General features: G+C 38.0%; 3 protein-coding genes across 7 annotated transcripts in view; 1 reads left to right on the top strand and 2 right to left on the bottom strand.

The window, feature by feature from the left end:
- TANGO2 (transport and golgi organization 2 homolog) overlaps positions 1 to 15,799 on the bottom strand; it is a 36,179-nt gene extending 20,380 nt beyond the window's left edge. For 2 of the 3 annotated variants that reach the window (XM_061370837.1, XM_061370838.1), the window contains exons 1-4: positions 8,716 to 8,837; positions 3,784 to 3,872; positions 1,701 to 1,820; positions 581 to 695 (exon numbers count right to left, since the gene is read on the bottom strand). In XM_061370837.1, coding sequence (XP_061226821.1) covers positions 581 to 695; positions 1,701 to 1,820; positions 3,784 to 3,872; positions 8,716 to 8,771 — 380 coding nt within the window. In that variant the 5' untranslated portion in view covers positions 8,772 to 8,837. Of the gene's footprint in view, positions 1 to 580; positions 696 to 1,700; positions 1,821 to 3,783; positions 3,873 to 8,715; positions 8,838 to 15,736 lie in introns of those variants that run through there. The other variant, XM_061370836.1, reaches the window with a different exon arrangement.
- The window catches only part of RANBP1 (RAN binding protein 1), an 82,964-nt gene extending 66,884 nt beyond the window's left edge, over positions 1 to 16,080 (bottom strand). Inside the window, exon 1 of the mRNA XM_061370875.1 lies at positions 16,076 to 16,080. The gene's annotated coding sequence lies outside the window, so the exon portion shown is untranslated. The remainder of the gene's footprint in view (positions 1 to 16,075) is intronic.
- A 27-nt stretch (positions 16,081 to 16,107) lies between these two features.
- Positions 16,108 to 18,305, top strand: part of ARVCF (ARVCF delta catenin family member) — a 277,932-nt gene continuing 275,734 nt past the window's right edge. For all 3 annotated transcript variants that reach the window (XM_061370845.1, XM_061370841.1, XM_061370839.1), the window contains exons 1-2: positions 16,108 to 16,202; positions 16,656 to 17,009. The gene's annotated coding sequence lies outside the window, so the exon portion shown is untranslated. The remainder of the gene's footprint in view (positions 16,203 to 16,655; positions 17,010 to 18,305) is intronic.

Here is an 18,305-nt window from a genome sequence, read left to right as displayed (position 1 = left end):
CACATGCATGTGCAGTGGAAAGCACTGTGCCAGCCATATTGACTATAATAAAACATCTAAGGTCCTTTCTTCAGCTACAGGAACTTGAAGTTAACATATTTGTTATGTGCTGATTCTTTTTAATGTTTCAGCAAAGATTAATGACACAGCCACTTGACAGGAATAACGGCTTGAAAGCTTTCAGCTATTCTAATCCTGCTGCAGAGCATGCAACCTCTCAGAGGAAAAAAGGAAAAAAAAGAAATCTGAGAAATTATGGAGCCAGGGTTTTGTTTTCTCCAAGACACAAGCCACACAGCCTTCAGGGTAAAGACTGACTATGACCTATTAGGCAGTCACAGGAAGTTTTGAGGGAAGCAATGAATAGAATAAAAGATAGCCTCCAGTGTTTGAAAGATGAAAACAAAAAAGAATTACGAGTAGAGTAACATTAGGATGTCACACACCAATTAGCAAAAAAAGAAGAGTTCTAGCATTAGTCTGTGATGGGTTTCTGTACTGTTATACCTCTGCACTAAGAAAGTCACTGCTATTATCTTTCTGCCTTTGACATTTGACCTGTCATGTTTTGTAGACTTACTTCAAGTCAGCTGCTAATAAATTAAATCCATTGTAAAGATGTCCTTCTACTGAGACTTTCTTCAAGTAAGTGTAGCTGTCCAGATCTCCAGTTAAGAAGTTTGTCACAAGGGTACCTAAGAAAGAGAAGTACATAGAGCAACTTACATGAATGAACTCACTCTTCCGGCAGACTCGGTATAACAAGCAGTAAGACACAAGATTTCTGTTACCAACAGGGTCCAACAGTGGGGAAAAAGCACCTACCAAAAACCCACAACAAACCAACCAACCAGCCTTTAGAAGTCTTACAGCATTGTATCATATTCACATTAAGAGCTTGACTTCTACTCTGAAGAATTCAGTCAAAAGCTCTTGGTTAAAATTTCCACAGAATTCATATTTACTAACTATTCTATACTGCATGGGCTTTTCCTTCCACCTTGCCAAGCTCTTTCTTGTCTTGCTTCATTTCCCCCATAAATGACCCTAAAATGAAATACAAAATGACAGGGTTCATTTGTTTCTCTCTTTCATGTGTGTTACATGTTTTGCCACTGTAATATATGCCCAACACAGTACCGTATGACAAACAGACCTATTTTTATTTTAGAAAACCCCTGCAGACATTCCCTTTCAGAGGAGGGTTTATTTTTACTTCTGCTCCTCCAGTGTATCAATATGTAAGGGAGAAGGGACTACAGTAATCTCAGGCTAACCTCCAGCATAATCCAAGTTGCACTGTTTCCCTGACTTGGGTGTATGAACAACATATACACCTAAAAAAGTCTAATGTAAATCTAGCTCAGTGTTTGTCTAGTTGTTCTGACTGTTAATTAGAATTACTTTCAAGAGAAGACAGTTGGTACTGCATTTCTTGTTTTAATGTAACTTCAGGCTCTAGGCACTACATCTTGTTTTAGTTTTGCCTGCTTGATTAAAGTATCATTATCCAAGTCAAGCTTTGAATACCACACAGGTATTCAAACTCATCCATTCACAGATTCTGTTAATAGCACAATAACCATTTTATTTGTCCATAAAGTGGTGTTAAAAATTTATACTGTAATCATCACTATTTTTCTGGGACACTAGGTCTTGTTTGTCTACTTCCTTCTTTTTCTATTTCTGCTCCTTCATACCTCTTCCTTTTGCATTTTGATCAGTCTTTGGCTGCATATAGTTTGTCAGGGCTGCCAGCTTGCCTTTCTTACTTATTCCCAGCCACGTCCCACCTTCTTTTCCTTCCTCCATATCCAGACCTAATGAAATAAGCAAGAGTTAGGCTATTACATTAAATTACAAGCAAACAAAAAAAAAAAAAAAACCCACAAAACCTTAAGCTTAAATCATAATTTCCTAATGCAAATCCTGAGTCTTGATCAGGCTGGATAAAATGCAGGAGGTCCAAGACTGTCTTTCTCGACAAGTGAGGTCAGCCCTCTTAAATTGTCCACCCTCTAATTCTGCACAAACATTTACCAAGTTACTGCAATAATTCATGAGATAGAATGTGAAAATTAAATATAAAGGCAAAATTATAAGCTTTGCCTATATGCTAAACTACATATAAAACTCACTAGGCTCAGAATGCTTCTTACCTCAGAAGCAAATCTCAGAAGTTTAATGTGATCTGAAAGTTTAAATTCACACAAACAGAAAAATGTAGAGTTAGCTAAGAAACTGATAAAAATCTTCGACTCTGGTAACAGTAATTTACATTGAGAAAGAGGACCCACAAAAGTGTAGGCCACAACAAACTCCTGAAAGAGAGTACAAGTTAAAAAAAACAACAACCAATCAAACCAGTACCTGTTTGTAATGAGCTCATGTTAACCAGAAAGCATTTACTGGAAAACCAAGAACCAGTTCAATATAATATGTATGCTCTCAGAAACCTTTTAAATCCTGAATCATAATTTGAAGATCAAAAGAACAGATTTTGGATACTTATTCAGAAGCTCCTTCATTTCTTCCACATCCAAAACTTCAATATCGAGTTCAGCCATATCCCATCTTTACACAATACTTTTAGTACTGTTTCTCTACCTTAACTGAAAAGCACGCAAAAGGAAACCATAAAGCTTTGTTGACCAATGCCCAGTGATTACATATTCCTCTTTTCTGAAACATCTGTTAAGTGCAAAATATTATTTTTATTTTTAAGTCACACAAATAAGAAATTTGATTTATTTTGCTCCAACTTGCTGCTTTTATTTGAGATAACATTATTAATTCAAAGGCAGTTATATCCCATATATTCGTGGGATCTCCACAGACACACCCCCTGCATGGAGAATATACAGAATATACAGTTTCTCATGCCAAATACAGACAGACCTGACAAGGGTACAAAAGGCAAAATTCAGGACCTTTCAATTTAGGGATAGCTTTTTGTTTGTTTTAAACTGCTACAGAGCAGGGGAAGCAGCATCCAGAATATCTGGCATAAAACAAGCATCAGCCAGAACATCAGAAGCAAAGGAGTCGTAGTGCAGTGGGAGTAATTTATCCTCTCAGGCCTCCCTGCCAATGACAATAACACATAACATCAACAAAGAATATTTGCAAAGTCAAAACCTGGCATTTAAGCAATGCTTTGCCTTCCACAGCTCCATTTCTGTTTCTGAGAAAAGACAGAAGTATTGATTATACTTAAAAATGACTACAGCTTGATTCCCTACAAAGGAGAACCAGACAGCTGAATGACCATACTATCACTTTAGCAAAACGTAGACACCAAAACTAATAAACGGATGGATCAATAACTAAAATTATTCTGAAGCCTATAAATTATTAACCAATAAGAAACGAGAAAGTTTTCACTTTCTTGAGGCTTGGCTTAATGATTTTGAGTCACTATTACAGACAGTGAATCTGTGGAATAACTAATTCCACCTATTTTAATATGTGTTTCAGTATATCTGACAAAGCTAAGCTAATAGTTTCTGATGGACAATTTAACCTGATGTATTTCCACTGCACTGCTCATATTGCAATCAGTTAAAGAATGTAAAACTGGAAAGCGCCTACAAGATATGAAACACAAATAAGATAATAGTAGTACAACTTGTCTTTCAAAGTTATGACGTTTTCCACAGAAGTATAGAGAAGAAGCATATTTCTTATTAGAAGTGAAACACTACCACCCCAAGCCAAAAAATCTAGGCCATAATACCCTTATAAATTGTTGGTTTAAGTGGTTTCCATAAAAGACACACGTACCACTAAGGATCTCATTGCTGCTGTCCCAAAACTCTGCCGATTTGGATGGTCTGTGGTAAAATTCATCTCTATTAGCTGCTAGAATAAGCCTGTAGAACACAAGAGGAAAGAGATACTATTACTTACAAATAGGAATGTCACAGTACAGGCAGGAGCAAAATCCAATTCTTGCCACAGCATAAACTCATTTTAAGTATGAAACCATCCTTTATCCTCACATCTCACTTTTATCATTCAGTGTAAAGGTCAGATGACTTCTGACAGCAGCCTTCTCTCTCATCATCTTGAGACAGTCAGCAAGTCTATCTTGTGTGAATGAGACAGCTAGGATTTTTCAAAGAATAATACATACAACACAAGAGATTGAATAAAGATTGCTTATGCAATTCCTCAGCATGTGAAGTTACAGCTTAATTAAAGAAAACTTGAAGGTAACCCACAGATTTATAGGTAATTCGTATTAAAAAAATTAATCTGAGTGTATCTTTTTACTGGATCATTACTTAGTATCATGTCATCACAGTATTTTTTAATCTAACTTTTACACCTAAAGTTCTATTTATGTGATTCAAAGATACAAGTCAGATGCTTTTGTCTGTAAGTACCCATTACAGAGAGAAATTTGTGATAGTCTCAGAGGTGCAGCCCTACTGAAATTCATTGGCAGTGTTAGCACTGGAAGACTAGAAATAAAATGTAGCCTAATCTGACTGGGCCCATCCATCTTTTGAAAGTTCGCATTTTCTGTTATTCAAAAGCAATGGAAGACAATCAGAAACTAAACTTCATGACTTACTGCAACATCAAATAGATATAGGATATCCAAATAAAAGCTTGAGCTACTTGGGTTACTGGGTTTCTGTCCTGAGAATCAGCCTTCACACTGCCGTTTGCAAACCTGCAGATGAGCTTTTATTTGATGTTGCTTCTCCATCAGTCTTTTTTCAATCTTTTTTTAATTAAAATTATAAAAAAAATGAAGGAAAAAAGTTAAAGGTAAAGAATTTGGCTCACCCAAGTAAAGGGCAGAAGACAATTGTAACCTTAGGCAAGCCATATGCTGGAGACTCAGGACAACAGGTGACTGCAGGCATGCTTGTGGACAACTCCACTACACCATGACATGATCGAACAGCCAGTGCTTCCAAAGTCCTGCTCATTATTACCCATAACATGACTCACCTTTATTTCAGTTGCAAGATTGTGAGCTCTCCTCATTCTCTCCAGCTATGTTGCTTAATATTTAATTTTAATGAAATGTCACCTTTCAGAAACCTGCAGATTTTCTTAACCAATTCCTATAACCTCAGTATCTTCTTCACTGTCAGTTCCTCCTACCAGCTGCATGTCAATTACATTCACACAGCAGAAGCCAAGTTTACTACTGTAAAGTGAAGCTAGACCATACAATTTGCATTCTAATTTTTAAGCCACAACACCAGAATCAATTTTCATGAAGTCTCATTACTTCACTCAGCATTCAAAATGTACTGACATTTTCTGCAGGTTTCTGGACTTTCCTGAAAAATCATCTCTTCATTAATACAATGTTTTAAAACACAATCATGAGGTGTCAGCTGCACATTAGAAACACAGATGGAGAATTATAATTAGGCTAATACTTCAATGGCATCCCTTCTGTAAGAAAGATGCTTAGTATTTTGCCCAACAAAGATAGCATCTGTTGGAAAGCACAGCGTATGTACGTTTTTATCTTTTCAATGCCAAATACTCATAACATTGCTCCTTTCAGACTTGCATTATTTTTCTCCTTCTAGCTGATTCTAGTCTTCACTCTATAGGCTTTCAGCTGGTTTACCAAATCTGTCATCTTGCTTGAATTTCCTCCATTTACAGCAGGCATCTTTCTTTTACAGGCTTTTTTTTTTTTAAATTAGCACATCTACTGTTAAAGACTAGCTTGGTTGAAGTACATTTCGCATTTCCTGAGGCTCCAATTACATTTTGCCTTCAAACATTCTCAACAGAAAACCACAGTTGGTTTATACTATCTAAATACCAAAAATAAGCAAAGTTTTTCTGATGTGACTGAATAGTCTACATCTCAAGTTTAATACACAGACTCCTAAGTTTAGCACAAAGCTCATATACAGGACAGCTATAATCAAAATAGCTTCATTTTGTCTTCTATGAAACATAATCACGCTGTAAGAGAGCAATATTAAGTGACCCTCATCTTCTAATAAATTGCAAAAAGCCTATTGAGCTATTTTTATAACTAAAATAATGCAACTGTATCAGGATTTACGTATTAAGATTTATTTTAATGTTGAGGCAGAGATGAAAACATAAAAAAGCATTCCATTAAAGCAATTTCCTACAATGTAATTCAGCTCCATAAAAGAGACTCTGATTATAGCTTTGAAGCTTGAAATATGTATTTATTTGTAAGGCACACACAGTGTAGTTCACAAAGATGTAAAGGCAGCTTGTTACCTTTGACAATAATAACAGACTACAATAAAGTGCCTGTTACACCGCACTAAACTTTACTACAAATAGGCCTGTACAGAGAAGACAGAGGAAAAAGGAGCAGGTTGCAAGGGTACAGGAAAACAGATTCATTAGCGTATCACAAAGGTGAACTCTGAGCTTTTTGCTTAATTAGGTGCTTATGGAAATTGGCCAATGTACTGTTCTAGAACTCAAAGTCTACCTGGATGGAAAATTCTCTTAAGTGCTATGGAGATCATGTCTTAGCTCAAGAAAGTTTACTGGCTACAAGAAAATGACAATTGATATGCAGTTTGTCTTTTAAACTTTTAATGTCTATTTTAGACACTTTCTTTTAGTTAGAGATGCAAAGAAGAAGAAAGCAAGAAAAGGAGTTGTAGATGCCTGTTTTAATGTGAACAGACAAATTGGTATGCCTGCAGGTATAAGAATGCCCTTTTGTTTGGGAAAACTGTGCCAGGACCTCACAGTGAAATAAACAGAGCTATAGAATAATACAACACACACGAGTTGTCAGGAAAAATTATACTTAGCAAGAGACTATTATAAACAGGTCTAAATTGGTCTAATGGCTGTAATATTGTTCACAGAATTAGGAAAGCTGGGTGTTATTCCAAACTGATATTCAAACCAATGTCCTTCAGAAAGCAGAGGTGAGGGTGAAAAAAACTTAGGAACAATTTAAGAAAGAACTTTTGAATAAATAAAAGCAGGAAGATTTAGTTATGGTGTATTAATGAAAAAAAAGTGAACTAAACTTATGCATCTGATGCTAAAATCAGACACCAAGAACACTATGGCCTGGCACTTACCACCAAAACAGATGGCTCAGAGTAATTTGCCTCTGAGGTATAGAGCAAGACATAACTTAGAGGGTACTGAGAATGTTAAATATAGTTAAATATTCCCAAATTTGAACCAAAACATCTCAAAAGTATTCTCCTGTTTTGCCACTGATAACACATTCTTTTTTCCTGTAAATCAATAACTTCAATCTTTATGCAATTTTTTATAGCAAGCAAACTACTGTAAGTTTTACTTCTGAATATTGATCATGGCAGAAAGTTCACTTGGCAAACAACTACAGTTTACATCCAAAGGATCCTCCCAAGAGGCATCAAACTGATGAATCTGTCTTTTGCTAACGAGCAACAGAAAGTAAGTCAGACCAAATAAATGGATTTATTAATTTAGCATCAGTCACATCATAAATAAAAACTTTTTAAACGAGATTACAGATACAGAAAGGAATGTGCTCCATGGACAACTTGAGTTTTGGTTCTCATTTCCTTTCTTTCTATAGAATGGCATCTGCTTTTCAATATAAAAGGGTAGAAAAACAAGTAAACGAAAACCACAGTGATTTGCTGCACATACTGACTCTGGCAGTTTCTGGATGAATGACAATACTTATTTCCCACAAAGCAACATGGAACCTATACAGTATGTATAAATACAGAAAGCCGTAGAATGCTACAGTCTTCTTACTGGCCTTAAGTGATATTACATGTACTCAAATATACTGATGTTGGATATGAACTTTCAAAATTGAGGACTGTAATGAGAAAAAAATATTACAGGAACTTTAATTAGTTTGGGAAACTCACTGTGTTATATGAACACATCCAGTAAAACTCACCTAGAAGCATGGATGCTTATTTTTGTTTTAAGCTTTTGGCGAAATGTTTCATACACATGACTGTTAGTTAATTACCTAAAATCTGAATTAATTTTACTGAAATAAAATTTCAACATAAAATTTTACTTGCAAGCAGATTTGGAGGAGGGGGAATCATAGCATGGTTTGGGTTGGAAAGAACTTTAAGATCACCTAGTTTCAACCTCTCTGCCATGGGAAGGGACACCTCATGCTAGATAGACCATGTGTGTCATAGTCTACTGTCTCTTGGCTCGCAAGATTGACCAACACAAATTAAGAGAGGATAAAATAATACAAAGTGGTTAATAAATGCAATACTTCTGCTCTACTGCCTGACCATTACTTCCAAATTCAAACTGGATAAATTCAAATTGTTGGTTTCAAACTGAAAGCCGTAAACATATCTACCCTACTACAGAGAAGGGTACAGCTACAGCTGTGATGCCCCAAACACACATGATTCCCCTTGGTTTAAATGATAGAGTAAAAGGCCAGACTTTAAGACTCTGGATTACAATACTTAAAGGAGCTATCCTATATGACATTACAGATCACCATCATGTCTGATATGTCCATGAGTGCAAAGCCCAAGTCTTCTGACACAGTCTAAAAACAAAGGGTTTTCAAAAGGTTATATATAGCAAGTACTCCAATGGAGAAAGTCATGAAGTTAAACATTACAAAACCATAATTGAACACATATACTGACTTGAGTTTGTAATTCAAACTTTGGCTACAAAAATAAATTTCAAAAATAATTATAGAAACAAGTCTGGTTTAACCATAACCATTGTTACCTGTATGCATTTTTTGAAACTGGTCGGGGGTCAAATTTGAACAGAAGGATGCACATTGAAAAACTGATGTTTAAATCTTGCTTCTTCCACAAATGCTTAATGCAGGGTCATTCTGCAATAACCTACAAAGAAAATAAAGATTATCTATTATACTACACATTAAAAAATAAAACCTTGCTTGTAGACTGAAGCTTAAAGATTGCAATGCAATAAAAATAAATAAATAGAGCAGGAGCTCCAAAATAGATTTCAATGAATGCTTTACTACCAAAATTCTTACGGTAGTTGTCTCAAAGTTATGCTTGGCTAATCCAGATTCTTAGGAAAGAAACAAACACCAGGGAAAAGACTGTCAGTCTAGAGTGCTACCAATACATGAAAAAGGATTATTATGTAATTTTCTGCTCATTATCAGGAAAGTACCACTAGCTTTTTCCCCTGTCTTCAGTAAGACTAAATGCTTCTTTTAGAATAAAGGAGAAAATAAGACCCAAACTGTTGCAGAAGCTGGAAAAAAGCCTGATCAAAGACACTCTCAAACCTATAAATAAAGTATACTTCAGGCCAAGCTATTACTAAAGTCCAGGAGAAGAAAGCATTATTGTTTACCAGCAGGTATAAACAAAAATATACTGGACCAGAGCATACATCTGATGAATAGTTTCAAGCACTTGTGGTATGTTTAAAATTCTGGCCATGCTCAGATGGCATGACAAATGCTCTTTCTATTTCAAAACCATAGACCAGCTTTCGAATATTTTGTGTTGCCCAAATGAATTTTTTTTCTGGCAATATAAATGAAGCCTGATCTTTTACTTCTTGTGGCTGCTAAAACAATCATCAGAATGCTACCAACAAACCACACATAACTGTTTTACTGCTAAGAGCTTTTTCCATGCAAGAGCTTTCAAGGGGGGAGGACAGGCAGAATTCAACACCGCAACTCTAAGGTCATCTGAGCATGCCAGTGACTGAAGAAACTTGTGTACAAAAGTAAAATTTTTAACCATACTTTCACATATGTAAGAAGTGTCTCTCCTGCTCCATAATTACCACATAATTTACCTTAAGGGATATCAGGAAATGGATGATCTACACTACAGATCTTATTAGCAAAACCAGAGATACAAGTGCAGCATTTATGCGGATGATTTTTTTTTCTTAATTAACTGATGACAGACACATTGACAATGCCAAAAGGATCTGAATTAGTACTGGGAAAGTCTTTACAAAAGAAGCGGAAGCACAACACTGATCCTATCCGGGTTGCAAAATCTTCCTTGGAAGCCAGCAAAAAAAATGGACATATTGTTTGCTAAAATAAAAGCTGGGTGATCTCAAAGTGGTTTTATTTGTCTGCAAGACATGCAAGAAAAAAAAAATTTAGATTGAGTGATTTCTTGTCTACTTGTTGAGGAACTCGTAAAAATAAGACAGTGACTTACAATTTGTGTTAATAAGTAGATCCATTATAATTACAAATTTGCATGTCCTTTGGAAGGTAAAGGGCAACAACTTCTACTATCATGGATATGTTACCATCTGTCCTTCAGAAATGACCTTATGACCATAAAATACATTAAATAAAATGCATTAATAGAGCCATTCATGGAGCAAGAATTACACCACAAGAACACCGTACACTGTTGTTCACTGGTCCTGCTTTCACAAAGACAGAAATATAGCTTCATTCTTTTCACCTTTTCCTCAGTGTGAGTCGTGTCAGACTATTTCAGAAAAAACACTCTCAGCTCAGAAAAGATCCCCCTTCAAATCTACAGTTGAGAGGCATCAGTTTGCAGCATCAGCATGAATGTGGTGGGTAATCCTTAAAATTTTAGGGTTTGTTTGACAAAGTGCAAAGAAGTACATGTAGTAAAAGCAGAGATATAAAACAACATTTCAATGGGCAACCACCACTGACTACACTTGCTGACTGAGGAGACAGGACTCCCAGTATTCATTAGGTGTTCTGCCAGAAAATTAAATGGATTACTTAATAAAAAATACTGTTGCCAATTAATCACTCATAAGACTACTACTTTAATGAACGGATTTCAGGCTCCATTAGCTCATTTATCAAGTTCCCTTCAAGTAATAAGTTCAGTCCAGCTATTTGTGCAAAGTTACTGGTCAGCATAAAGCTCACATAAAAACTGCCAGTCAGAAAACTGCAGCCTGGAAAAAAATCTTTTGGCAGGAGAGTAAGTTGGCAATACTTGCCTCAATTATTAAGACATACAAATATTTTCAATACTTAGATGCCTTTCTAGAATCCATATGCATTGTTATTAAGTTACACCGCTTTGACAGAAGTGTATTTTTGTCACTCCAGTAACCCTGCTTGATGTCATTACATTGAAGTTGTGCTCTTAGGAACTACAAATATCAAAAACAGTACTATGTATCTTGGACTTCACCTGCCAGCCTCAAAACAAGCATGTTTATGGGTCTTCTCTAAACAGTCCAATATTGGGGTTTTTCTCATTCAAGACAGAAGTGTTTAAGCAACCTAAACCAGAGCTACTCCTTAAAATAGCAGCAATACTTCATTGGCAAAGGAGACAACCTATGTATTTTGGTACCTTCTTCAATCAAAGCTGACATTACATTTGCTAGACATGTTGTGTTTTTATACCCAGGGCTGGATGTTAGCCTTGAAGTTCTTAAATAAAAACTTATCAGAAGTCATACTCAAATTTAGGTATTCTGAAACTTAAGACGATTAAACATTAAAAAGGAAACAAATGAAAAGAGGCTGTTATAGACATGATAAGTGAATAAACATTTCAATAAAAAGTCTTTATACAGGTGTAATTCTTTCAAGCTCATATTCACATAAGAGGGTGCTGCAACTAGGGTATGAGACAAGCACACTGCGCAAAGCAGATGTGCTCAACTCAGCTCCCTCATCATTCAGCTGGAGTCTCTGCAGATCAAGAAGAGAAGATGAAACAGATTAGGTCAGCACTGGCTTACACACTTGCAACTCAATCCTACAAGTCTAAAGCTTGATCAAAAGCTGACTTTCTAGCTCCAGTTCAGCAGAAAATATCTCAGAAGTATCCCAAGAGACACAGGAGGCAACTTAACGTGGAAAAAAAAAAAAAAAGGAAAAATCAAATAAAAAAAGGCTAAGTTGTGGCAGAACACATGCCTTCTGGTTTTCTTTTCTGAAGCCAATACAAGCCAGAATATGCACACTGCAACATGACAAAATTTGCAGTGTATGCTTAGGGGGAATCCCCTTTAAGGTGTAGACAATGAAGACTTACTGCTCTCTGGATAGTGAGTTTTTGCAAAATCTAGTTTGATTATTCCTAGTCAATAAGACAACACTTATCAACGATGACATGATAGCAACAATTTCCCATTTCTGTAATGCTTCTAGCTTGCTGTCTAACTTACATCTGATACACACAAACCGTCTTGACAAGAATTACAAACATCTTGTAATTAAATGTTCTGCTCCAAATGGCATTGCTGATTTGTAAGTGACATTAAAGTAACTAACACTCTTATTCTGTGCTACTGTGCTCTGTTAGACAGTACAGTGGGTTGTTTCACTTGTTTTAAGGATCTGTTAAAAGCTTGTGTGGATACATGCCAGCATAAGGTAGCGTTTAGAAGGCCTATCAAGAGGCTAAAACATGATAGATTGTGTATGTTCTTTTCATAGGGTTCTACCATCATTTGGTTGATTAGAAGCAATCAGTTCACAATTTGGCATAAAACCATTTTACCCTTAAGAACTCCCAGTAGCAGCCTTTGAAAAATGAAGCCATTTGTTATGTATTTTGTTTTCACAAATGAGGCATCATAAATAACATCTGTCAGTTACCACAGTGATCTCAATTGCTTCTCAACTGATCCAAAACTGTTGTTTAGGTGCAGTCTAAGAGACAGCTAAAGATCATTAGTCACAGAATTCTGATGGTTTTATGTATCACAACAATAACTTGTGATCAGCAGAGTCTAAAACTATTTTTAAGCTTCTTTTGAATTTGTCCAAAGGAAATTGAGCATTAGACTCCCCAAATGCCCATAAAAGAATGAAATTGGATGCATTTTCTTTCAGCAGTGGAATGAGGGATTTTTTGTGCTGAACCTTAAAATCATGGAAAATAAGAGACGCTTGACTAGTATTTAGAAGTAAACTACTTTCTCCCCCCACGCAGAAAAGTGCTTCACAGGTGCATTTTCAAAACATTCTACTGGTCTGGTTTTGCACTTCCCTTGGGTAGCATATGCTCCTGTGTAATGTTACTCATCATTAAAGATACAGATGAGATGCAATAGATGGATCCATAATCTAATGCCTTTCAGGCTGCTCCATATAAAGACAATTTATAACTAACATACAGTTTGCAAGCCTGCCAAAAGGAAGACCCATTCTTCATCGCAAGAGACAGAGAACTTCTGAAAACACAAAAAATAAAATGCAAGGCTCATGCCATTCCCAAGTACAATGAATTAATTTTGTTTTCAGCTCCTTAATTCCTCTCTGGCTTCTTACAAGATTATGTCCACTATACAGCTCCCAGGAGAAATGAAGGCTGGTAAACATCAACTTTCACAACACCATACTTTAAAAACATTTGCAAAGGATGAGCAGAACAGCCTTTCCTCCAGTTTTTCAAGAGCTCTAGCTTCTCCTCTGCCACAGATCCACAGACCCTGAGCCTTTTGCTAGACTTCTTCCTCCTTTCAGGCAAAGCCTGTTATTTTTAGCATTCCCAATTTTTTAGGTTTTCTTCAGCAAGAAATCAGCTAGGAACCCTTTTCTGGTGCAAGAAACTCCATTTTCCATTTCTTTTTCATAGAAAGTCTATGCTACAAGTAGCTGGAGGAAATACTACTGAAAGAATCATTTATACTTGCTCTGTTCTTATGCTCTTCCCTAGAGATACTCTTCTATACTCTCACAGAGAAAAAATACCAGTCTATATGAACCTTTGACCTGACCCAGTACAGCTGGTCTCGTATTCTTAAGCTTAACTTCCTGTGACATGAGGGCTGCAATCATCACTTTTGTAAACCAGATTTTATTTCCACTTTTTCTACTGCATCTACAGTAACTCTGAGTTTACTCCCTACCCTGAATAAAACTTAGAGGAGCCATAGCGTGACAGACATCCTACAAACTTGGGGGAAGGAAGGGACCAAAAAGAAAAAATACACAAACAAAAATTCACAGCAGTTAAGTAAATGAAGGAAGTCTTGCAAATATCCTCACTTGAGAAAACACCAGTCATTTCTTCAAAAGAAGAGGATAAAAAAGGAACACCTCAATATGAGAAAAGCTTCAAAACTTACTGCGTTGAGTTCAAAGAACCCTTCTGGGAGACACAGGGCAAGGACAACAGTTTTGTTAGTTCTGCTGTTACTTATTTATTTAATTGTAATTTTTATGTGCTCTTTAAAAATAAGAATGCCCACAATGCATCCTTAGGGCCACAAATATGGTCAGGGTTTTAGAGCATCTCTTTTATGAGGAGAGATTGCAAAAGCTGGGTCTGTTTAGTCTAGAAAAGAGAAGACTGAGAGGGGATCTCAATAATGCATATAAAATATCTCAAAGGCAGGCACTACGATGATGGGGCCAGACTCTTCAGTGGTGCGCAGCAACAGGACAAGGGCCAATGGCCATAAACTAAAACACCAATTTTGCCTCAATGTGAGGAAGAGCTACAATTCAAGGGTGGGAGAGCACTGGAACAGGCTGCCCAGGGAGGTTGTGGAGTCTCCCTCTCTGGAGACGTTCAAAACCCACGTGGATACCTGCCACCCAAACCTGCTCTAGCTGGCCCTGCCTTAGCAGAGGGTTGGACTGGATGATCTCCAGAGGTCCCTTCCAACCTGAAAGATTCTATGATAACAGTAATTTGGCTGCTTGCTATCAGAATTGAGCAGGTGTTGCTCTCACAAGAGCAACACTAGTGTATAAGCCTACCAACTTTACTGCAGGAGTGGTTTATGTCTGCTTGTTTCCATTTTCAAGTAGATAGCTGCTATGATGGCAGATATTACTGAATCTGGAACAAGAGTAAGTAGCTAACAAAGAGAAACACATAACTGAAGCATTGCCAAGCACACCAAAACTATTACAGAGAAAAATACTAGCCCGCTCTTTAGCCACTTAATTTACAATATTAACTGAATATTTATAACTAAAATCAACAGTAAGTTGGCTTCAGCTGGAGCTGAGATACTTGAACCACTACCACAGCCAGGATAAATGCAGTTAAGACTGCAACACATTTCTAAGAACTGTAGGAAGTCTGAAAACAACTCAACCCCCCTCAAGAAGTTACTGAATTTAACTGAAAAAAAAAAAAACACCAACAAACAACCCCCCAAAAGTCGAGTATATGTAACATTTTCACTTCTTAAACCAGCACGATACACAGTGGAGAGAGAGCTTGTAATCAAGTACCTCGGAGCAGACTGTGCCCTGTTTACCTCGTACAATCACAAAATAGGTCTCTCGGGGGGGGGGCCCCCCCCAGTGTTTTCTATACCTACAAACTGAAACATCAGTAGTTTTCAGTACCTTTGTGTGGCTTTTATTGCCAAACTGGCATCAAAGGGTCACCATACGTTAAAACGATTACTTCATCAGATACTTTTATATGGCAAGCTCCAACTACGCACCACCAGCACAAAACCAAAATGCCATCACATAACCACAAGGAAACAAGCTTTGCGTGGCACTTCAACGTGCTCTAAGAGATGTTACTGGATAAATTTAGGACAAAAGCTCCCCGAAATAAAGGTGTTCGGTGCAGAGTCCTCCTTCGCGCCACGGGCTGTGAGGGGAAGGGGCCACCGCCGCCGTAGCGCGGGGCGGGCAGGCAGCACAATCTCTCATGAGCCCCTTCGCTCCCCGCCAGGCCGCGCCGCGAGCTCGGGTTCTCCCTTCTCATGAAGCGACCCCAGGGTGTTCCGGGGCCCGCACCCGAAGTGTCTCCGCCATAGCCGTCCAGCCCCGCGCCCCCTCAGACAGAACAGCCACACTCACCTAGCGCACACGGCGGACACCAACACATCCCCACCGCTTCCGGGAGGGGTTCAAAACAACGCCCGCCCCTATTGGCTTCGGGCGCCTCGCCCCGCCCTTGGCGCTCTATTGGGGGGCGGATCTCCCGCCTCTCCTCCCGAAGCTGCTATTGGCTGTCTTCACACAGGTGCCCGGTGAGCACCGCCCTTTCCATTTCCCCCACTGGGCGGGGCGCCATGAGGGGTCGTGGCTTCCCGCTCCGCGCCTGTACCTGAGGCGCTGCCGGCACGCCGTGAGGAGAGCTGACCCTGCGGTGTTACCAGAGGCGGTACCGGCTGCTGGAGGCACGTCACCTGCGACACAGCCGTTACATGTCAGTCCAGTGGATTGGATCCGTAACAGTGGATTGAATAAGACCCTGGTATTGGATAGTACATGAGCTGCATCTCAGCTGCCTCAGCCTGTTTCCAGTGTATTTTGTTTCAAGGTATGAAATAATAACATCAAAGGCCTGGTCTGAGCTTCAAAAGGCTCATACCTCTGAGGGCTGATACAGTTATGACTGCGTTGTTGACAGTGAGTTCGGGTGTAGCTACGTACTTCTAGAATCAGGTCACTGTGTGGGATGTGTGTTACCTTCAGGAGAGCCTCCACTTCCAGAAAAGCCAGAGTCACTGAGCCCTGAGCTTACAGTGGCATGAACTCAGGCCAGGACAGCTTTCCTGAGCATTGAGGAAAACACAAGTTGAAAAAGTCAATTTGCTCTCAGTTACTAAGCACACCATGACCAGAATTAAATATTTAGTAATTGTACTTAGATCAGCAGATGTAGGCTGGGATTGGATCTGTGCCGCCTTTATGTCCTTTCATGGTGAAATATGAACTTACCTGTGGCTATTTAAAGCAAGATTTCAAACTTTATTTCTGACTTTTTTCACAGGTGCCAATAGAGGACTTCAGTGGAGCCTGTCAATTAACAATGCTTAATGCTGAAGCCTATAAGGGAAGACCAGAAAATCTTTGATTGCTCTTCTAAATTCTAACACTCAATACACACAATATACGGAACACTTAAGGAAAAGAACTCCTAGACATATATGAGCATGTAATGTGACATGGGAGTCTAAACCTTTCATCCTGCATGCAGAAAACCCGGTGTCCGTTGTTAGCTTTATAACTGGCCTGGCATCTGACATTGATCAAGTTCATCTCAATATTTTCTCCAACATCAGCAATGGGCTTGTAGCATTGACCTTCGCAAGGTCTTCTGAGATCTACTGATGAAAATTGCTGGGTAAGTGTATTATCATCATTCTTTGTACTGTTGCTTTTGAAACACAATAATAGATTGCTGTTATTACATACATATATCAACCTTTATACAAATAAACCTAAAATATGTTTATGTTTTCAGGTACAGAGTTATTTAAAACAGTAACAAGCAATTGGATGAGAGCAAATGGCACTAAGTTGTGCCAGGAGAGGTTTATATTGGATATAACAAAAAATTTTTCGTCAAAAGGATTGTCAAGCACTAGAACAGGCTGCCTGGGGAAGTGGTAGATATCCATCCCTGGATGTATTTAAAAGACGTGTACATGTGGCACTTAGGGACATGGTTTAGTGATGGACTTGGCAGTGCTGGGTTAACAGCTGGACTCAATGAAGTCTTTTCGAACCTAAGCGATTCTATGAACCTATACGTAGACAAAATCATACAAATTTTTAAACCCCCATTACATTAAAATTGGTAAAATGCGTGCACATTAAATATAATTTAATGTCCTTTGGTGTCACTCCGTTTCTCAAAGTATAGACTCATCACTGTGACCAAAAATTACTTAGCTTCTATGCTTGATACCCATTAAAAATATTCAGATGATAGGTCTGCATACGTTCATACCTTAGTAGGAGTTACATTCATGGGGAGAAGAAAAGGAAACTGTCCATAGGCTTAAAACTTAATGGTGTTAGTTTTTACTTTTTTATTTGTTTGCATTGGCGTTTGGTGGTTTTGTCTTTTTTTTTTTTTTTTTAATACATCTGGAGAGTTACAATAATTTCAGAATAATTTAAACTTTTTTTTTAGGAAGCTTGACAAAACTCAGCCCATTGGAAGTATTTGTGAATAATGGATTTGGTAGCCATTCAGACTCTTCTATTTCTTGTGTCTACTTTTGTTCTGCCTAAAACAGCTCAGTCACTGTTGTCCTTTCAGACCCTGTCCTAGGAGATCTGTGTATAGCTCCCTTTGTTTGTCAAACTCTAATAGGCTGATGCCAAGTAGGCAGTGATTCTGTACCCACTTCTAGTGCCTTTAATGAAGAGAGTGGTACTGCCTGCCAGAGCACAACATCTGTTGGAGATAACAAGCAGAAGTTTAGTGAAAAGCTTGTAGAATTGTCCTGAGTTAGTCTCAAAAGCAAAAATAGTCCTGTTATTTGTTTAAAACCTTTGTTCTATCTTTTAAGTGCTGGAATGCATGTTGTTTGTAATGCATAAACCACACCTTAACTGGATTAATTACCTTTTTCCTGAGAGCTCTCAAAAAGTGGTTGCTGAAGAGGGGAGGGACACCAGTGACCTGCGT

Source organism: Neopsephotus bourkii, unplaced genomic scaffold (genome assembly GCF_033783945.1).
Source record: "Neopsephotus bourkii isolate Nb327-2 ecotype Australia unplaced genomic scaffold, CSIRO-AGI_Nbou_v1 NB_1542, whole genome shotgun sequence".
Taxonomy (NCBI): Eukaryota; Metazoa; Chordata; class Aves; order Psittaciformes; family Psittacidae; genus Neopsephotus; species Neopsephotus bourkii.
This window is presented reverse-complemented; position numbering and strand designations above follow the sequence as displayed.